The 17214-nt window shown below is 44.5% G+C and overlaps 1 protein-coding gene across 2 annotated transcripts in view; it reads right to left on the bottom strand.

Moving 5' to 3' along the window:
• LMCD1 (LIM and cysteine rich domains 1) overlaps positions 1-15422 on the bottom strand; it is a 58437-nt gene extending 43015 nt beyond the window's left edge. The window contains exon 1 of one of the 2 annotated variants that reach the window (XM_043587993.1): positions 15256-15422. In XM_043587993.1, the coding sequence (XP_043443928.1) occupies positions 15256-15297 (42 nt within the window). In that variant the 5' untranslated portion in view covers positions 15298-15422. The remainder of the gene's footprint in view (positions 1-15255) is intronic. The other variant, XM_043587994.1, reaches the window with a different exon arrangement.
• Positions 15423-17214: the final 1792 nt, after the last annotated feature.

Here is a 17214-nt window from a genome sequence, read left to right as displayed (position 1 = left end):
AGTGTGTGCCATTGCTTCCATGGTGTACCCCAGAAGATAGGAGATGCTCTCATGATGGGAGAGCCACTTTCTGACCTTCTGAAAGGTGACTCACCAGAGAGAGAAAATCCAACTTCTCTAGAGCAACTCAGACTTAGCAATCTCGGGCTTCTCCATGAAACAGAATACACACAAGCACTGGGAAACTGAAAACTCGGGCCAGCCTGTGAGAGTCATTCAGTTCTACAGACTTTCAATGGCATTTCTGGTCTTGGATTATTGCTTTGGAACATCGCTTTCTCCACTCCTGCCCTTGAATTTGCTGGTGGAGCAGCAGGGGACACCATTTGTATTGGAGCTGAACCCAAGCCCTGACTACTTTATCACTACACATGTAACCCTGGTGAGCAATTTCTGCTCTCTGAACCTCGATTTTTTTCACCTTTAAAATGGATCATAATTCCTACCATCCTCATGGGGCTGTTGTGAGAATCAAACATGATCATGCATATAGGATGTTGAGAAATTTGTAAAGTGCTGTAGAGATCAAGGGTAATCCAATATTAGATGTTTATGAAAGCCTATGTTCCTCCTTTATGAATTCTGTCCTCAGTATACCACCTGGGTGATTATTATAATTTTTCTTTAAACAAATTACTTAAAAAAACTTATTTCTTAAAAAAAACCTTTTAACCCTAAAATATATTAAAATAGAAGGTAAACTGGGGCGCCTAGGTGGCTCAATCGGTTGAGCATCTGACTTCGGCTCAGGTCATGATCTCACGGTTTGTGGGTTTGAGCCTCACATCGGGCTCTGTGCTGACAGCTCAGAGCTCGGAACCTGCTTCAGATTCTATGTCTCCCTCTCTCTCTGCCCTTCCCCCACTTGCACGCACGTGTGCATGCTCTCTCTCTCTCAAAAATAAACAAACATTAAAAAGAATTTAAAAAACAGAAGGTAAGTGTAAAAAATATGACAAATATAAAACAACATTATTAAATTCTAACTAGTGCTATTGACTTTTAAAAGGTCTGAGCCTGAGCACTACTCTCTATCATTACTCATCTTCTGGAATCCTGCAAATGTGTTACATGTAGATAAGAAATGGCATAGAGGGCAGAGGGAGAGCTGTGGATTGACTCTCCTACATTTAATTCATGTTCATCATCTAGCTATGTCACCAATGCAATTTATTTAATCTCTCTGAATCTTAGTTTACTCATCCGTAAAATGAGATTTCTATAAACATTAGGAAAAAACTATGTAGCACAGTGCCTGGCACATGGCCCATGTTTGATAAATGCAGTTAATATGCCTGGTGCAAGAGCAAAGCTTCTAATTTAATCCCTCCTATCAAGGGCAGAACTTACTGAAATTTTTTGTTTTTGGTTCTGAGGAGTATGGAGTGAGTAATACAACTGAGGAGAAAATTTGGGGCCATTTCTCTACTAGCAAAGTAAGGAGGTGAGTTAAAGTGATTAACTGGACCACCCAGATTTTAGAAAGATGGGGAAAATATCAACCAGGAAAGCAATTTCACCCAACAAGACTTTGAATAGACTTATCCACTCTTTCAAAAGAGTGTTCATAGTGGGGGTGCCTGGGTGGCTCAGTCAGTTAAGTGTCCCGACTTCTGCTCAGGTCATGATCTTGTGGTTTGTGAGTTTGAACCCCAAATCGGGCTCTGTGCTGACAGCTCAGAGCCTACAGCCTGCTTCGGATTCTGTCTCCGGCTCTTGCTGCCCCTCCCCCACTCACACTCTGTGTGTGTGTGTGTGTGTGTGTGTGTGTGTGTGTGTGTGTGTGTGTCTCTCTCTCTCTCTCTCTCTCAAAAAAAAATTTAAAAAAAAAAATTAAAAAAAAGAGTGTTCATGGTGTCAAAGGCTAGGCTAAAATTATAAAGCACCAAGAGGTGGAGATAGTAAGAATTTTTTAAAGAAAGGAGTACCAAATCTAAGTTTTTGGGATAAGAAGAAATATGATGGGTCCAGGGCCTTCTCAGAATTTCTTGTACTTCAAAGAGTACGTACTTGGCAATGATTCTGCTGCTTTCCTGAGTTTGGTCAACGTGGCTGAGGGAAGGCAAAATTCTTAAAATCCACACAGATGGAACTTTTCCACTGGCCCTATTTTGGTATAAATATTCATCAAGGACTAGAAACTTAACATCGATATTGGTCTGAGCTCTGAGTGGTTTGGACTAAATTTCAGCCAATTTTCAGTTGTCCCTCTGGCTCTTGTCTCTCAGGAGGGCCAACTCTGCTGAGATGTGGCTGCTGTTGTCCAGAGCACTGAGCCAACTGCCTCCCCAGACCATGGAAATCACTGGAGTTTTTTCTCAAGAGACCTCCAGCCAGAAAGAGGGGGCCTCAAGGATCAGATGAAAGTTCAAGTCAGTTGTTTGAAGAAGGGAAACAAATCAAGGCTTGGCTCATCCACCATCCTAAAACCAATCCTTTCATAGGCGAGCCTGCAGGAAGATAATAAAACTTGGGACCAGACATTAAAAATTCAGTTTGGTTTGGAATGGTGCCTTCCCCAACCCTCTCACTTTCATTTCCTTTTCATCTCCAGATTCTTCCTAAATCTACCAGAGCCTCCCTCCCATGTCTCTGGCTCTACTCCTACCTTGTCAGTTCTGATCTTGGCCCAGGAGTAAGAAGGTTTTAGAATAAGCCCCATGGTTGAGGATCCCGCTGAGGGACGCTGGTCTCACCTACTCTTTTCCATGTCTGTCTTGTGTCCTCTGCCCTCATGCTCTCTTTCCTTCTTTCTATCTCCTCAAGATTCTTCTACCAGTTTCCCAAAAAGGTTGTATCATTTTATATTGTCTCTGGCAATGTATGAATTCTAGCTGCTCCACATCCTCATCAACACTTGCTATTGTCAATATTTAATTTTACTACTCTTCTGGGTATGTAATGCCGTATCGTTGTGCTTTTGTGTTTTTCTCAGGAGTAATAAGGTTGAATACCTTTCCCTACACTTATTAGCCATTTAGACATTTTTTTCTGTGACATGCTTGTTCAAATCTTCACCTATTTTTTTTTAAAAATTGGACTGCTTTTAAAAAATTGATTTAAATGGGCTGTGCCTGGGTGGCTTAGTTGGTTGAAAGCCCAGCTTCAGCTCAGGTCATGATCTCAGGGTTGGTGAGTTTGAGCCCTGCCTCAGGCTCTGTGCTGACAGCTCAGAGCCTGGAGCCTGCTTCTGATTCTGTGTCTCCCTCTCTCTCTGCCCCTGCCCCACTCATGCTCTGTCTCTCTCAAAAATGAATGTTAAAAAAAGGTAAAAAAATTTGATTTAAAGCAGTTATTTATATATTTTGGATACAATCTCTTGTCAGATATATGTACTGTGAATATTTTCTTTGTGGATTGTCTTTCACTTTCTTAGTGGCATCTTTTAATGAAAACAAGTTATTATTGGTGACCAGCCTTCATTTTTTTTTTTTAAAGGAGGCTTCATGCCCAGCATGGACCTCAATGTGGGACTTGAACTCATAACCCTGAGATCAAGACCTGGGCTGAGATCATCAGTTGGACACTTAACCAACTGAGCTACCTAGGCGTGTGCCCCCTTCATATTTATATTTTGAGCATTCCTTCTAGATGGTAAAGTCACCAGGATATAAAATTTAGACTACTTTGTTACTGTTCTAGCATTCCATATAGTAAGCTATGACAACTTTGCAAATAATTTTAAAAGCTTTTAAAAAAGATATTACCTCTGTTTATCAAGGTTTTCTTCTTTTCCTCCTTAGCCTTTTCTGATTTCTTATCATATCCCCACACCTCCGCCCTTTATAAATCAGGTACTTTGTGTATAGACCAGTGCTGATTTTTCATGAGTATTTAGGACACAGGTTTGGAGTTCTTAGTGCTTAGAGTTGCCTATCCCCTCCTCTTTTGCCATGTTTTTCCACTTTAAAAGCTATCCTCCAAGAAATAGGATAGTTTGGTGGCATAGAAGTGACCTTCCCAATTGGGTGAGATTTTAAGGAGAGGTAAATAACCTGCTTAAGTGGAGGTCACCAAACTCGTGCCAAAACAAAACATGGGGGCTGTCTGCTGGCCATCTCACTTGGCTAAAGGCTGACACCAGGTCCCCCAGAAGCCAGGAACTAACCCAGGAAAACAGATGCTTTGACCTTAATCCTGAACAACATGTAGGACTTGGTCAGTTACCAGAACAGGAACGTTAGGAAAACGTGGTCATCACATCCTTGCACTGAGGAGCTAGGGAAACAGAAGCAATGCGAAGAGGTTGCAGAGATAGATTTTAGCTCACAATAAGGAGGAGTTGTCTCATAAGCAGAGGAGTTCAATAGGTCTCCTCGGGAGCTGCAAGTGCTTGTCAGTGGTATTCTCAGAGCATCTGCCTGTCGTGTCCAGTTCATCTGATGTTTAAGGATGGGACAGTTGAGCAAAATAAAGTTTTAAAAGTTTTTCTGAACCTGAAATGCTATGATACCTCAAATTCTTACCCCACCTCTTCTACTCACTAGCTCTGTGACCTGGAACAAGTCACCTAACCTGCTAGATCTGTTGTTTCCTTGTCTGTTAAATAAGGAAGGTGACCTAGGGAAACTCTGAAGCCTTTTCGACCTCTTAAAAATTAATTGTAGTTGCTGAAGTATTCACTACAAGCATTATTAAAATAAATGTATGATGATTTCCCTTGTGATGGTCCCAGCCCTGGGCTGGGTCCAAGGAAAAATAGAGGTGAGTGACAACAGCCATTCTAGGTAGCATGAATCTTAATTATGGGGTGTCTCCCCCCCATGGGCTGTTCAGGCCTTTGGCTGTGTAGGAGGACAGACTCGAGAGGAAACACAGCTTTTCCATCAAACTTTGCCTCTTCTCAGGTTCTTCTCAGGTCCACACATAGCAATGATCTCCATAATTTCATTTGCCAGATAACTGGCAGGGAATCATCTGGAATTTTTCTTTTACATACCATATACAACTGACAAAAATCAAGAACAATCATCCCAGTGGCATTTTGACATCCAAACCATGTGTTTTTCATTTTGATGCCTCATCTGCTCTACCACATGGCAACAAGGAACCCACATTGTCAGACCAAGTGAGAAATCTGAAGAAATGGACAAAAGGAATTGTTGTGATGGCAGATTCTCCATCTTATTAACCAACTTCCTGCATTTCAAAAGGCTGATTTTCTTTCTGTTAGTTCATTAAGGTGTCCTACTTGGGATTTCTTTTCCTCTAAGTATCATTTATGGTTTCAGAGTTGAAAGGTGAATAAAACTCGGGGGGCAAAACTGCTGCCTGTGGTGCTCTGGATTGTTTTCATGTTCTGCTCACATGTGCTGTGTGCTGAATTTCACAGTGTGTGTGTGTGTGTGTGTGTGTGTGTGTGTGTTCCTTTCTTCCCATTTCTATTGCATAATCTCAGGTCTCTGAATCTAAATCTTCCTGCAAAACTTCAAACTCGACGGGGGTGAGTCTGCCAGATCTCCTGTGCTGAGAGTCTCAAGCCACTGCTATAAAGCTTTCTGTGTGCCCATCTGACAGGGTTTGCTATCCTCATCACCCGAAATATTTTGGTTGAGAGGCAAGAGGAGCAAGTTCTCAGAGGAGAAAACAAAAGCTGCAGATGTAGGGATGGATGGATACACGGAAATGTATTTCTCTGCAATTCAAGATGGATGATATTCCCTGAGTTAGAAGTCAGGTAGGATGGACAGTATACGTGACGTACTTGGAAAGCATAAAACTAGACCATGACCCGATCCTAACAGCTCATTTATCCTTGTCTTTCAACACTCAGCTCAGATGTCGCCTCCTGGGTAAGCCTTCCCTGACCTCCCAGGTGGGGTTTAAGTACTGCCTCTTCTGATCCCCCTCACTTCCATACTCCTACCTCTGGTCAAGGTCTTCAGGGACTGTTTCTTCTTTAATGGCCAGACTGGCTGCTCCTCTTCTGAAACCATCAGCTTCTGGGACTCTTTTCCTTCTATTTTTCTACTTATCAGCTTAGTTCCTGGCATATCATAATTGCATATATGTTTGAACAAACTAAATTCGTTTTTTTTTTTTTTAAGTTTATTTTGAGAGAGAGCACACAGGAGCAGATGGGGGAAAGAGAGAGAGAGGGAGGGAAGAAGGGAGGGAGGGAGAGCATCCCATGCAGGCTCCATGCTGTCAACACGAAGCCCCACGTGGGGCTCAAATTCACCAACTGTGAAATCGTGACCTGAGCCAAAACCAATGGTCAGACGCTTAATCGACTGAGCCACTCAGGCGCCCCTATATATGCACATATTTGTGTATATGTATATAGAATACTGTCAAAGCTTGACTTTGACAGAGGTCTTAATATATTTGGGCTCTTTTGGTTGTCTGACACAAAGCCATTCCCTCTTAGAATAATGTTCTAAATGCATAAAATATGTAGGATTACAGAGGAAACCATTATTACTGAAACAGTATCAATAGATAAAAACAGATCTATGATTTAGGAACACACATGCCTTTATTAAGTTATTAATAAGACTCAGCAGTGGATTTATTGTTATTCCAGAACATGGATAAGCGTAAGTGGTACATTAGACATCTATCTCAGCTGTAATAGGATATGAAAGTATCACATTTCCACTGGTATCAAAGGCATAGGGCCTACATCCAGCTATCTTTTTCTAATGTAAATATCTTGTTCAATAGCTTTATTTGGTTAAAAAGACAAGTCAGGGGCTGCTAAGCTATCTGGGCTTTTGCCTTCCATCATAACTGAAGAAAAAGCTGAATCAGATAGAGGCTGGGTATATTGGGATGCGATTTTTCCTCATTTACATTCCTTGATACCCTCAGTTCTATCCACAGATCCCTGGTTAAAAACCTCTCCTCCATCCACTAGCAAGATTTAAAAAATTCCCTTGACTTCCTCTACAATAAGCCCACAAATGCTGACCCCTGCCCACATTGGGGCCAGATCCCCCTTAAGAAGGACACTGGCTGGCATCAGTGCCAGGGTTGGGTAGGGAGCACAGGAATGTCTCAGCAGGTGGGTGGCTCTCTTCCAGGATGAGGGCAGGGCTGGGCTCCTCTCTCCCTCCACTTCTTCTAGCCAATGGATTAGCCAGGCCAGTCACCTTGGTAGTCAGCCTCATGAATCAGTACCTGGACATGTCACTTAGTCATACAGCCCAAATAGATGCCGTCTTCTTAAGGGCAGGTTATGGGGTGTTAGTCAGCCAAGAGACCTTTCTCTGTGCTCCTGTCCTTTGGTGCCCCTGCCATCAACACCACTAAGGACAGAGCCTGGGGTGTTGGGCTGTATCTGAGGACATAGGCTGAGCACCAACGATCTTCTTCCATGTCTGCAAGGCAGCTGAAGGGGCTGCTCGTTACCAGTAGCATCTGAGAGCTTCCAGTATGCCCCTTGCCTCAGACTTCTCATCACTAAACTGCCTGTTTAAAATGCAGTAACTGGGAGAATTATCATACTCGTTGTACTGTTGCACTGTAGACATGACTGGGGTTGGTTGTGGCTCAAATGTGCAGTGCTGGGAAATATGAGGGTGGGTAGCAAAGGAGAAGAGGTAGGTGTGTGTGTATACACCTGAGCGCTACAGATGGTCATGGAATACACAGAATCCTAGGACACTGACATTATTTGGCCTTTATCCTACCTTTATGAGAAATGCATTTGAGCAGACTCAAGTTTATGTGGCAGGGACCAAAACTTGTTTTATTCATTGTCTTTTATTCAGCGCTCAGCACGGTGCTTGGCACATGACAGAAGCTAAATAAATATTTGCTAAATGAAGAAATTACTGACCATTACCCTGATTTATAAGCAAGACATCCGAGGGTTGGTGAGAGGAAGTCCCTGTGTAAGATCACATGGCTGGTGCCAATGACTGGTCTCAGGCAAGGGGAGGGCTCCTTTTTAGAAGTGGAGCAACAGATACCCAAAGCAAATTATTGCCATTGTCACGATTTTGCATATGATGCTGCCTGAGTATATTTATGGCTAAGTCTAAGTTTAGCTACAAAGAGAAGGTCCTGCAATCTGATATCTTGGAAGCCACATGTGACATGACGTAGGTAAGCTGAACTTGGTTTAACTACCTATGGGATTTCTGTGCTGTACTGATGAGAGGGGATACCAGTAACGGCAAGAGGAAATATTTTTTGAGCACTTACTAGGCATCCAGGCACTTTTCGTGCTTTATCTTGTTAACTATTGTTTACATGTAGAACTATTGTTAACTCGCTTTCTCAAATGAGGAACCAGAGGTCCAGAGAGGAAAAGCAACTTGGCAGAGATTACAGACCTAGCAAATGGCAGAACCATGAGTCACATCTAGATCTCCATACTTGCAAAGGCTGTGTGTTTAACCGCTTCTCAGTTGGCCTCTAAATCATGTGGCTAAAGCTAAATTCATAGCCAAAACGTTCACTTGACCTTCTGAAGTTTGAGGGTATGAAGTTGACGTGAAATTAGAGTCCTCTGGGCATGGAAGTGACAGAATAGAGAAGATCCCCTTTTCTCCTGCATTCATAAAAGATGATGTGAATCAGTGCATCTTTTCGTTATGTCTCAGGTAAATCTTGGACATGTTATTTCTCCCCTGTGTCCCAACTGCCACACAAAGGATCCCTAGATTCTGCTCAGCTCTTTTAAATGATTCATTTGCATTTTTCTCCAAAGATTAATTTGATAAAGAACCTAATGTTTTAAAACACAAGGAGAAAAAAAATCCATAAACATATCATGTGGATTTGAAACAGCCGCCATGGGCTGGACCCCAGTACTCTTTTGTTCTTCCAGAGAGTGACGTGCCAAATGGAGCCTTTGCTTTTCGCCCCCCTCAGCAATCTTATTTCCTTTTAAAGCATGTCCTGGTGGGGGCTTGGCTGTGTTTTGCTTGGTCCTGATTCACGTGTTATTGGGTAGACCATGAGTCAGGCTGACCAGGCATGTAGAGATACACATTCCAGAGGTCAAGCTTATCCCCAGGCTAGAATTTCCTGGAAGCTCTGGGACTGGGATCTCTAGGATTTATTTTTATTTTTATTTTTATTTTTTTGGCCAAGGGTCACTGCTTCTTCAATAATTTCAGGATATTATTGTATGCTTCCTTAGATTGTCTCCCTACTAGCCCCCTCCCTTGAGAGTTATACCAGACTTCTAGAAAACCAAGAACCAGGAGAAATCTAGAAAGCCCTTGTTCTATATCTGGAAATGGCTTTGACTTGATGTGGGTGACAGTATAGTGACCAAGAGATACCAGAGAGGTACAAATGCCTGGTAACATTTGGTAAATGCTGAGTAATTCCTGAATCAGACTAGTAAGGTGTAGAGGGACTTTGATCTCTGAGTGGAGCTCTCGCTGATAATCACAGCTCCCCTCCACCAGACTGCTACTTCTGAGGAAAGCCTTCTTATTTTTTTCTTAGAGTGGAAAGAGGTTAACGTTTGGGACCAGAGAAGACTGGGTTTGAGTTTGTAACCTGCCATCATATAATCACTTAATCTTAATTTACTCATGTGTAGAAAGGATATTCAAATTTTTGAATGGTAGTCTTTAAGGCTAAATGGGATGTGAGAAAATGTCAGGCACCTACATGTACTCAAGAGATGTCTTTCCCTCCTCTCTTTTGTCTTTCCTCGAATTTGTCTATGCTAGCAGAGAATGAAGGAGTCTTCCTGGAGAGTCCTTAGGGGACAGGAGTCCAAATAAATGATAAAATATCAAACATGTCCCTTCTGAGAGAAAGTGTAAAAGGGTTTGCTTCTCATATAAAACAGCAGACAATGAGCAAAGAGTTGATCTGGAAGTTTGACAAAGCCTTGTAATTGTATTACCGTTTCTGTTTTGGTGAAACCACCATCAAATTTCCACATCAGATATTTAGGCTTAGATACCAAGTATAAGTGTTGGCCACTGAAAGAATCTCAGTGCACATAATGAGACCCAACTTCTTGTTTAATGCTTTCTATAAGAGCTTTATAGAAAGAATTTCTAGAACTTCTGCAGATCCATGCCATTGATATGTATGAAGCTCCAAGAATAGGTTTAGGACACCCTAGACATTCCATGTGGAGTTAAAGAAATATCATCATCTTGAGCGACTCCTATAGAAGTGGTTGGTGGCCCTGCACCTGGCAAGATCATGGCAGCTGCCAGCCAAATCCTCTTCCCAACAGCAAATGAAAAGGAGGGGGGTGGTACTTCCAAAGGAAGGCACTTAAAGGACAACAGCTGTCTCTTCCTTCTGGATGTCCTGAAGAGCTGTTCCACAATTCTACTTTCAGTGGGACAAGGTTTTAGGCCTGTTTTCCATAAACATTTGCTATTTGGGAGACAGTCTGGTGTACTGGAAAGGTCAGTGGACTGGAGGGAAAAGGAAGACTGGTTCTCCTTCAAGGTCCGCTACTTCCTAGGAAAGGTGACCTGTCCAAAGTCACCTGGTAAAGAAATGCCTGCAGTTATTATCATGACTCAACCCCTGCCAGAAAAGTTCTCATAATAAATATTTCAGTGGTGTTGGATGAACCCTGGGGAGATAAGAACTCCCAAGGTCTATGCTCATCATGACAGATTTCCACTTTATTATTCACACGCTATTTTGAATGTGTAAGTTGGAAAGCAAAAATGAATCTCCTTTCCAAAATCAAATTGAATACCTCTTCAGGAGACCTGCTGACTCCAGCAGGCTGTGGGAAGAATTATTCCCTCACCTTTCTGTCCTTACCTTATTCTCACCAGAAGTGGCAGGCATGGGGGTGGGAAAGAAAGAGGCACATGTGAGCCTGTGTCACTGTCCCTCCTTCCTGGTCCCCAGCTTTTGCTGGACTCAGCCTATTCTTTTTCTTCCTGTCACCTTTGGCTAGTTAATGTGGAGAGAGGATCAAACCACAGGAACTTCAGAGGGAAATACCGAAGCCCTCTCCCCCCTGTCCTGCTTATAGAATGGTGGATAAGCCCTGGCTGAGAGGAGGTCTTGGAGCCTAGATGGCTGAGTGTAAAGCCTGGAGATGGTCTGTGATTAAGCCTTTCCTTGCCCCCCACCACCCCAGGTGGTGGATGCAATGGTGAAAGTCCATCAGCAGCCGCCAACCCCACATATTCACACAGGTCTGCACAAGATGACAAGCATCTGCAATTTACCAAGTAATGGCTTCAGCATCTGTTTTCAGAGATCCTTTAAGAAGGACTTGGATAATTTCTGTCTTTCTTTTTTAAAAAGGCTCTCTTTGGGGCCAAGTTCCTTATACACCTATGGGCATGTCTACACTGCCTTGGCTATAAAGATCTTTAAGTGACAGCCTAGTATATTTTTAAGATTGAAGGAGCCAACGACAGTTCTTGAGGAGCTGTGTTTACATTGGATCGGCTTGCTCAGGCAACATGCCAGCAGTTTTGCACGCTGCAGGAACTGGAGGTGAAAGCAGGAAGCGCTGAGGGCAGAGGAGAGGATGAAGCCGGGGGACAGGAAAGCCAGGAGGGAGGGGATGCAGACGAGGATGTGGGGAGACGCCCAGCTGAACCTGGCAATGCACTTAGAACCATCATGTAATCCTCTTCTGACATTGTGTTGAGGGGTGAAAACAGAAAAAACTGGCTCCCTTTGGAGCCAATCCACTGGCACATGTACAGTCAACAGTGAACATGCTCTTAGATCTCTTTGTTCTAGTCCTTTCTAAATTCCTGCAAGTGGCTCCTTGGCAGCCAATAGGCCTGTATTCTTGCAAAGCCTAATGGGTTTCGGCACATTTTCTCAGAAATCTCACGTAAGGAGCTGGACCCCTCTGGGGCTAAGTTTCCTTGTCTAAAAAGTGAAGAGAGCTCCATGTCCCTTTTCAGGCCTAAAATTCTATGACTCCAGAGTGAGATGACTGGTGATCTCTGTTCCCTGTAAGCAGATTTTGTATCTGTTGGGGGGAGAATGAAGACAAGATCAATGTTCAACTTATCAAGACTGAGCAACTGGCTTTGGTTCAGCTGAATAAAAATTAGTTGCTCTTGAGATAGTCATAAAGAAAAGCGTGTCCTTTATCCACCAAAAGACTCCTTTCAGCATTCACACACCCATCGAAATCTACCATTGCCAACCAATACTACTCCTACCACTCCGCCTACTACTCCTAGCTAACTCTGAAAGCTGCCGTGCTGAGCCTGTCATATACGTTATCTCATTTAATGACCACGGATACTTTGGGAGGTAGGTGCTACGACCGTCTCTCCAATTTTCAGATAAGGACACAGACTCAGAAGTTAATTCGCTTGCCCAAGAGCACATAGCTAGTAAGTGGTAGAGTTGGGGTAGGAACCTGGATCTGGTTACAAGAACAGCAGTACCAGTATTCTTAAATTTGCTTAATCAACAACAGAATAAATCCGCAGTAGTGGTTGATTCCACTAAAAGAAATGGCATTTGGCCTTCAAGGCCCTTTATTACCAAGGAATGTTGACTATGCTCAGGGAACTTTCTGTGCTAGGACACCTTCTCTTTCCCAGTAGAAAAAAAACACATGATGGCTCAAGAGTAGCCACTGGGAGCATTGAACAGATGAGAGGAGGCAGGTAACTGTTTCTAAGGTCTGCCACTAACTAGGTATGTGATCCTCAGGAGCCACTCTGTCAGATTGGTTAGACAGTCTCTAAGGCTACTCCGGGTTCTGGATTTTATGTTCTCCTGAAGACCTTTTTATGACTTTCCAGCTGCTAAGGATTCCTCGTATCCCTCTTCCCTTTGGGGGTAGGGCAGCAGAGACAGTTTGTATGCCATTTGAAACCATTTCTCATTTTGTGAATGCATCTCTTGCAGCTCCAAGAGTCTAATGAAATGGTTTCAAAATGCCTACGTGTGATTAGGCATCCTGAAGCCAAATGTTATACCCCCCGCCCCGCTGCTGCAGATTTAAAGAGTAAATATGCAATAAAAGCTTTTCAGCATGCTGTTGGTATGACAGTGTTTAATCACTATTATAAAGTTCAGCAAAGAGAAGTTATCTCCCACTCCCTTCTTTTCCCTTGACTTTTTGAGTTGAAGACTTTGGTTAATCTACATAGTGGTGACCGTCCTCATTGCCACAGTCCCAAGAGGTTAAAAAAAAAAAAGTCCACTCTTTCATCTCTACCCACCACATTCCTTCTCTAAGCCTGTAATTGGATCTAAATGGAAAATAAACCCTTTGCAGGCCAAGGAAGTTGGCACTAGAGGGTGACAAGAAGGAGAACATGTTCCACCTCTAATCCGGATAATCACACTCTCCGATGCAAAGGAAAATAAAAACAAGGCTTCCTCCAAGCTGTGGCTTTGGCTTTCAGTAAGGAGGAGGGTTTCCATGTACTCTGCCTTCAGACATTATCTATCAGTCAACATGTAGTAAAACCACCCCCAAATCACCTGACTTTGTAGAGGACAGTGGGAGCTCTGCCCCTTTAGCCCTAAACTCTTTTACCTCAGCTGAATTTGGGGAGGCAGTTCAGGCACACAAATGTCCGGCTGCTACAAGTTAAAAAACATTCATGTACAAAATGTACTGTCCGTGAACACTATGGTCTTAGCTGGACGGATATTCAGTGGTTCCCCGGTAGTTTATTGAGTCCTGCTGTGTATGGTATGCTGTGCTGGAACAGAGATGAACCAGAAAGGTTTGCCTTCAAGGAGTTTAGAAAGATGTGTAAAGAAATAAGAGCAGTGTGTGCAGGACTCACTACTAGGTAGAAATTAGCAGGTACCTTACCAAGATCTAAAGTGTTCTGAGAATTCCATAGAAGGAGAGACGACCTGATTCTCCAAATAGTCTGGCAAATGTGATGGGACACGGTACGTTCCAGAGATGCCCTGATTAAGTCTGACTTGGTGAACACATTCAGAAAGGTTTGTAGGACTCTGTGTGGGAGTCTGGGGCAGGACAGCTATGTAATGGTGCAGCAATAAATCAGATGCACGAACTCTGTGGCTCTAAGTATCTGGCTTGCATTTTTATTTTGAGTCGGACATGGGTTTGGGGTTTTTTGTTTGTTTGGTTTTGGTTTTTTGCCTCTCATTCTACTCCACAGGTAATGGCAGATGTCTAAGGAGGACTCTGCCCGCAAGAGTTTAAAAATGACTGCTTTGGGAGATTAACCCATAGTGTATCATTACTGATACAACTGCTGGGAGGGAGGCGAGGTCTATTATCCCCCAAACTGGAGACAAGGAAAATGAGGCACAGAAAAGTGACTTGGTCAATACAGTATAGCTAAAAAGGAGGGGCGCCTGGGTGGCGCAGTCGGTTAAGCGTCCGACTTCAGCCAGGTCACGATCTCGCGGTCCGTGAGTTCGAGCCCCGCGTCGGGCTCTGGGCTGATGGCTCAGAGCCTGGAGCCTGTTTCCGATTCTGTGTCTCCCTCTCTCTCTGCCCCTCCCCCGTTCATGCTCTGTCTCTCTCTGTCCCCAAAATAAAAAATAAAAAAACGTTGACAAAAAAAAAAAAATTTAAAAAGGGGCAGGGCCAGGGTTTCAGAGCCTAAGGCTTTCCTTACCCTGTGTTGCCTGCTGGAACCAATGCTCTATAACCCTGGGCTTCTGTTTCTCCACTGGCTTAGACTGTCTCTCTGTTCCTTTCCAGCTCACTTGCCCTCTAAGTCTCTGACCTGTGCCCTCTCCCAATTGCATCCAGGTAAGTAGCTGGTGGGTGTTGAAGCTACAGGCACAGCTGAGGGCCTCTCCTGCAGTAATTCACCCGTGACCTTCTGGGCTCTGGGCCAGCCCTTCCTGAAAGGGAAACGTGCAGACCCTGGGGACAGAAATTAGTTCCCCTGTGCTGGCACTGCTGCCATTGTCAACATCACCAACTAAAGAAACATGTGTGTGTGAGCGAAAAACACAAAATACTAGGGCAGACAGCCAAAAGGGAGATTCCTTGTGAGTAAATGTTACTCTCCCCCAAGCCTTCACCTCAATTCCGGGAGGTGGAAGATGGGGTGGGAGGAGGTAGGGTTTTTTTTTGCCCCTCGTTTCAGACAATAGAATTACTCTTAAAAAGAAAAAAAAGTTTTATTTAAATTTTAATTAGCATCACCGAAGAACTAAGATTCTTTGCAAATACTTTACACAATGGCTTTTAAGAGTAAGTTTTAGGGTGTGTGCCTGTTGGCTCAAATATGTATTCCCAACTTGTTTTCTGGGAAGTCTTGGAATTTAATGAATTTCCTTCTACTTACGTCTGGGGAAGTCTCCGCGAAACCTGGGAGAGGGGCACAAGGAAAAGGTAGAATGTGGGTTAAGTACAGACAGATAGCAGCTCACCTTCTGAACTCCTGGGTTGAGGTCCTTAGCCACCTTTGCCATCTTCTGTGGTGCAGGAACAGCGCCTGGCTTCTCGGCAGAGGCGCTAGGGCGCGCAGCGGGGACAGCGCTGGCTGAATGGCCAGGTTCGCGGGCCCAGGGGGAGCTCTGCGCTCAGCCCGGCGCCGCGAGGTCCTTTAATTGGAGAGCGGGACTCCCTCTAAAACCGCGCCAGCCAATCCTCGCGAGCGCTCGCGCTCGGCCAGCCAATCGCAGCGCGCGGCTCAACCCCCTCCCTCTGGGCGGCCAGGGCCGCGCTGGGCGGCTGCTGCGGCGCGAGCGCTGCCCTGACGTCAGTGCGGCCGCGGCCCCGGCCCGTCCGGGCGGCTCTCATCAGTCCCTCGAGTGAGCTGCAGGAATCCGTCCCCACGCCCTTCTCCTTTAAAGGACAACGGGCAGAGGGTGGGGCGGGCTGCTGGGCCCCGCGATCCATTCAGGTCAGAGGGGAGAGTGATCAAACTGGTAGGCCGAGGTATTTTTAGTGAGCTGGGTCCAAAAATAAATGCTGAGCGTGTTCCCCTTCCCACCCTTTCTGCCTTGTTCTGGAGGGCGGGGCGGGGCGGGGGGGGGGTGTGTTGCGGGACGAGGCGGGGGAGGCAGGTGGTATTCAGTCTCACCGACTGGGCCTGCTAACTTTCCCCAACCCGGGCAAGTCCTCCCTCCAGTGAGCAGACAAGAGGTGAGAGTCCAGCGGAGTTAAGTTTTTTTTGTTTTTAAATGGAGGTTTCTAAGTTATATGAATCTGCCTTCCGTAAGTTGTGTTAGAGTACACCCTCCCAATTCAGCGAGGAGGAGAATACAATTCTGATTTTAAATAAGCGCTGAGATGCACATTTTCTTTCTAGTTTCGTGAGTACTTAAGGTGTTCTTGTTGCCGTGACGATAATGACGGTGATTTTCACTCGCATTTGGTACATGAGGACACACGATCAGAGAGGATAACTGGTCCAAAGTTGAACTCTTCAGCAAGGCTTTAAAATCTGAGTTAGTGAGAGTGAGCGCCTACCTGGGAAGAAGGGGCATGGGATTATAGCAAGCCATAAACCAGGAAATTCTAGTTAAACTCAGAAAATTGGGTTATGGAGATCTGGACCAGCAAGCTTCCCTCTGTGGATTTCTCACATCCGTGGGGCAGAGTGTCTGGCCATGTCTAGCATAACAGGTCCTGTAAAACATTATCAGCCAGGTCTTCCCTCGCAGTGCCGTGCTGTGTGCCTATAACTCCACATCTTTATTAAGCGGGTTCTACAAACCTGGGGTCCTGGGGGCATTTTCCCTGCCCGGACAGAGGACTAAACCCCACCCCTTTTTACCCTGGGGAGAATACTGCTTTTCGTGAGGTTTTCGGTCCTGTAACTCACTGCCAGAAATGAGTACCCTCTTCTACCAGGACTCAGGTGGGCTAACATAAACCAGGTTGCAGGGAGACTGAAAGGGTGGGGGGGGGGGAGTGGTCTTAAAGTACTTTATGTGACTTATTTGGGAGGATGGGGGAGCTGCAGGTCACATTCTAGGGCTTCCTCTCTTATTGGAGATACTTTCCTTCTTAAAACCTCCTCCAGTTTGGTTGTTAACATATCATCATCATCCCCAGCAATCCCAAATCTTAACCAATGATCCCAAATTATGATTCCTTTTTTACATTCCTGGAAAAGGCTGGCTTTCTGTTCGTGATTCCCCATTTTCCTCCTTCGTGGATCTGCTGGAATTGATGTTTGTCTTGCTTGCTCCCAGCTGTAGTCCCAACAGCTAGCATGTGACAGACACTTGGAACACATGTGTTGAATGAATGCAGGTTGGGTTCTGTCTTTTAATCAGCTTTGAGCAGGCAGGCAGGGCTAGGAAGAAACGGTGCAGTGCTACACCTGGTTTAGTTTGTCCAAACTTCCAAGGTGGGCTGCACAGTAAACCGTGTATAAA

The sequence above is a fragment of the Prionailurus bengalensis genome, chromosome A2 (genome assembly GCF_016509475.1).
Source record: "Prionailurus bengalensis isolate Pbe53 chromosome A2, Fcat_Pben_1.1_paternal_pri, whole genome shotgun sequence".
Classification (NCBI taxonomy): Eukaryota; Metazoa; Chordata; class Mammalia; order Carnivora; family Felidae; genus Prionailurus; species Prionailurus bengalensis.
Note: the sequence above shows the minus strand (reverse complement) of the source record. Positions and strands in the feature narration are given on the sequence as shown.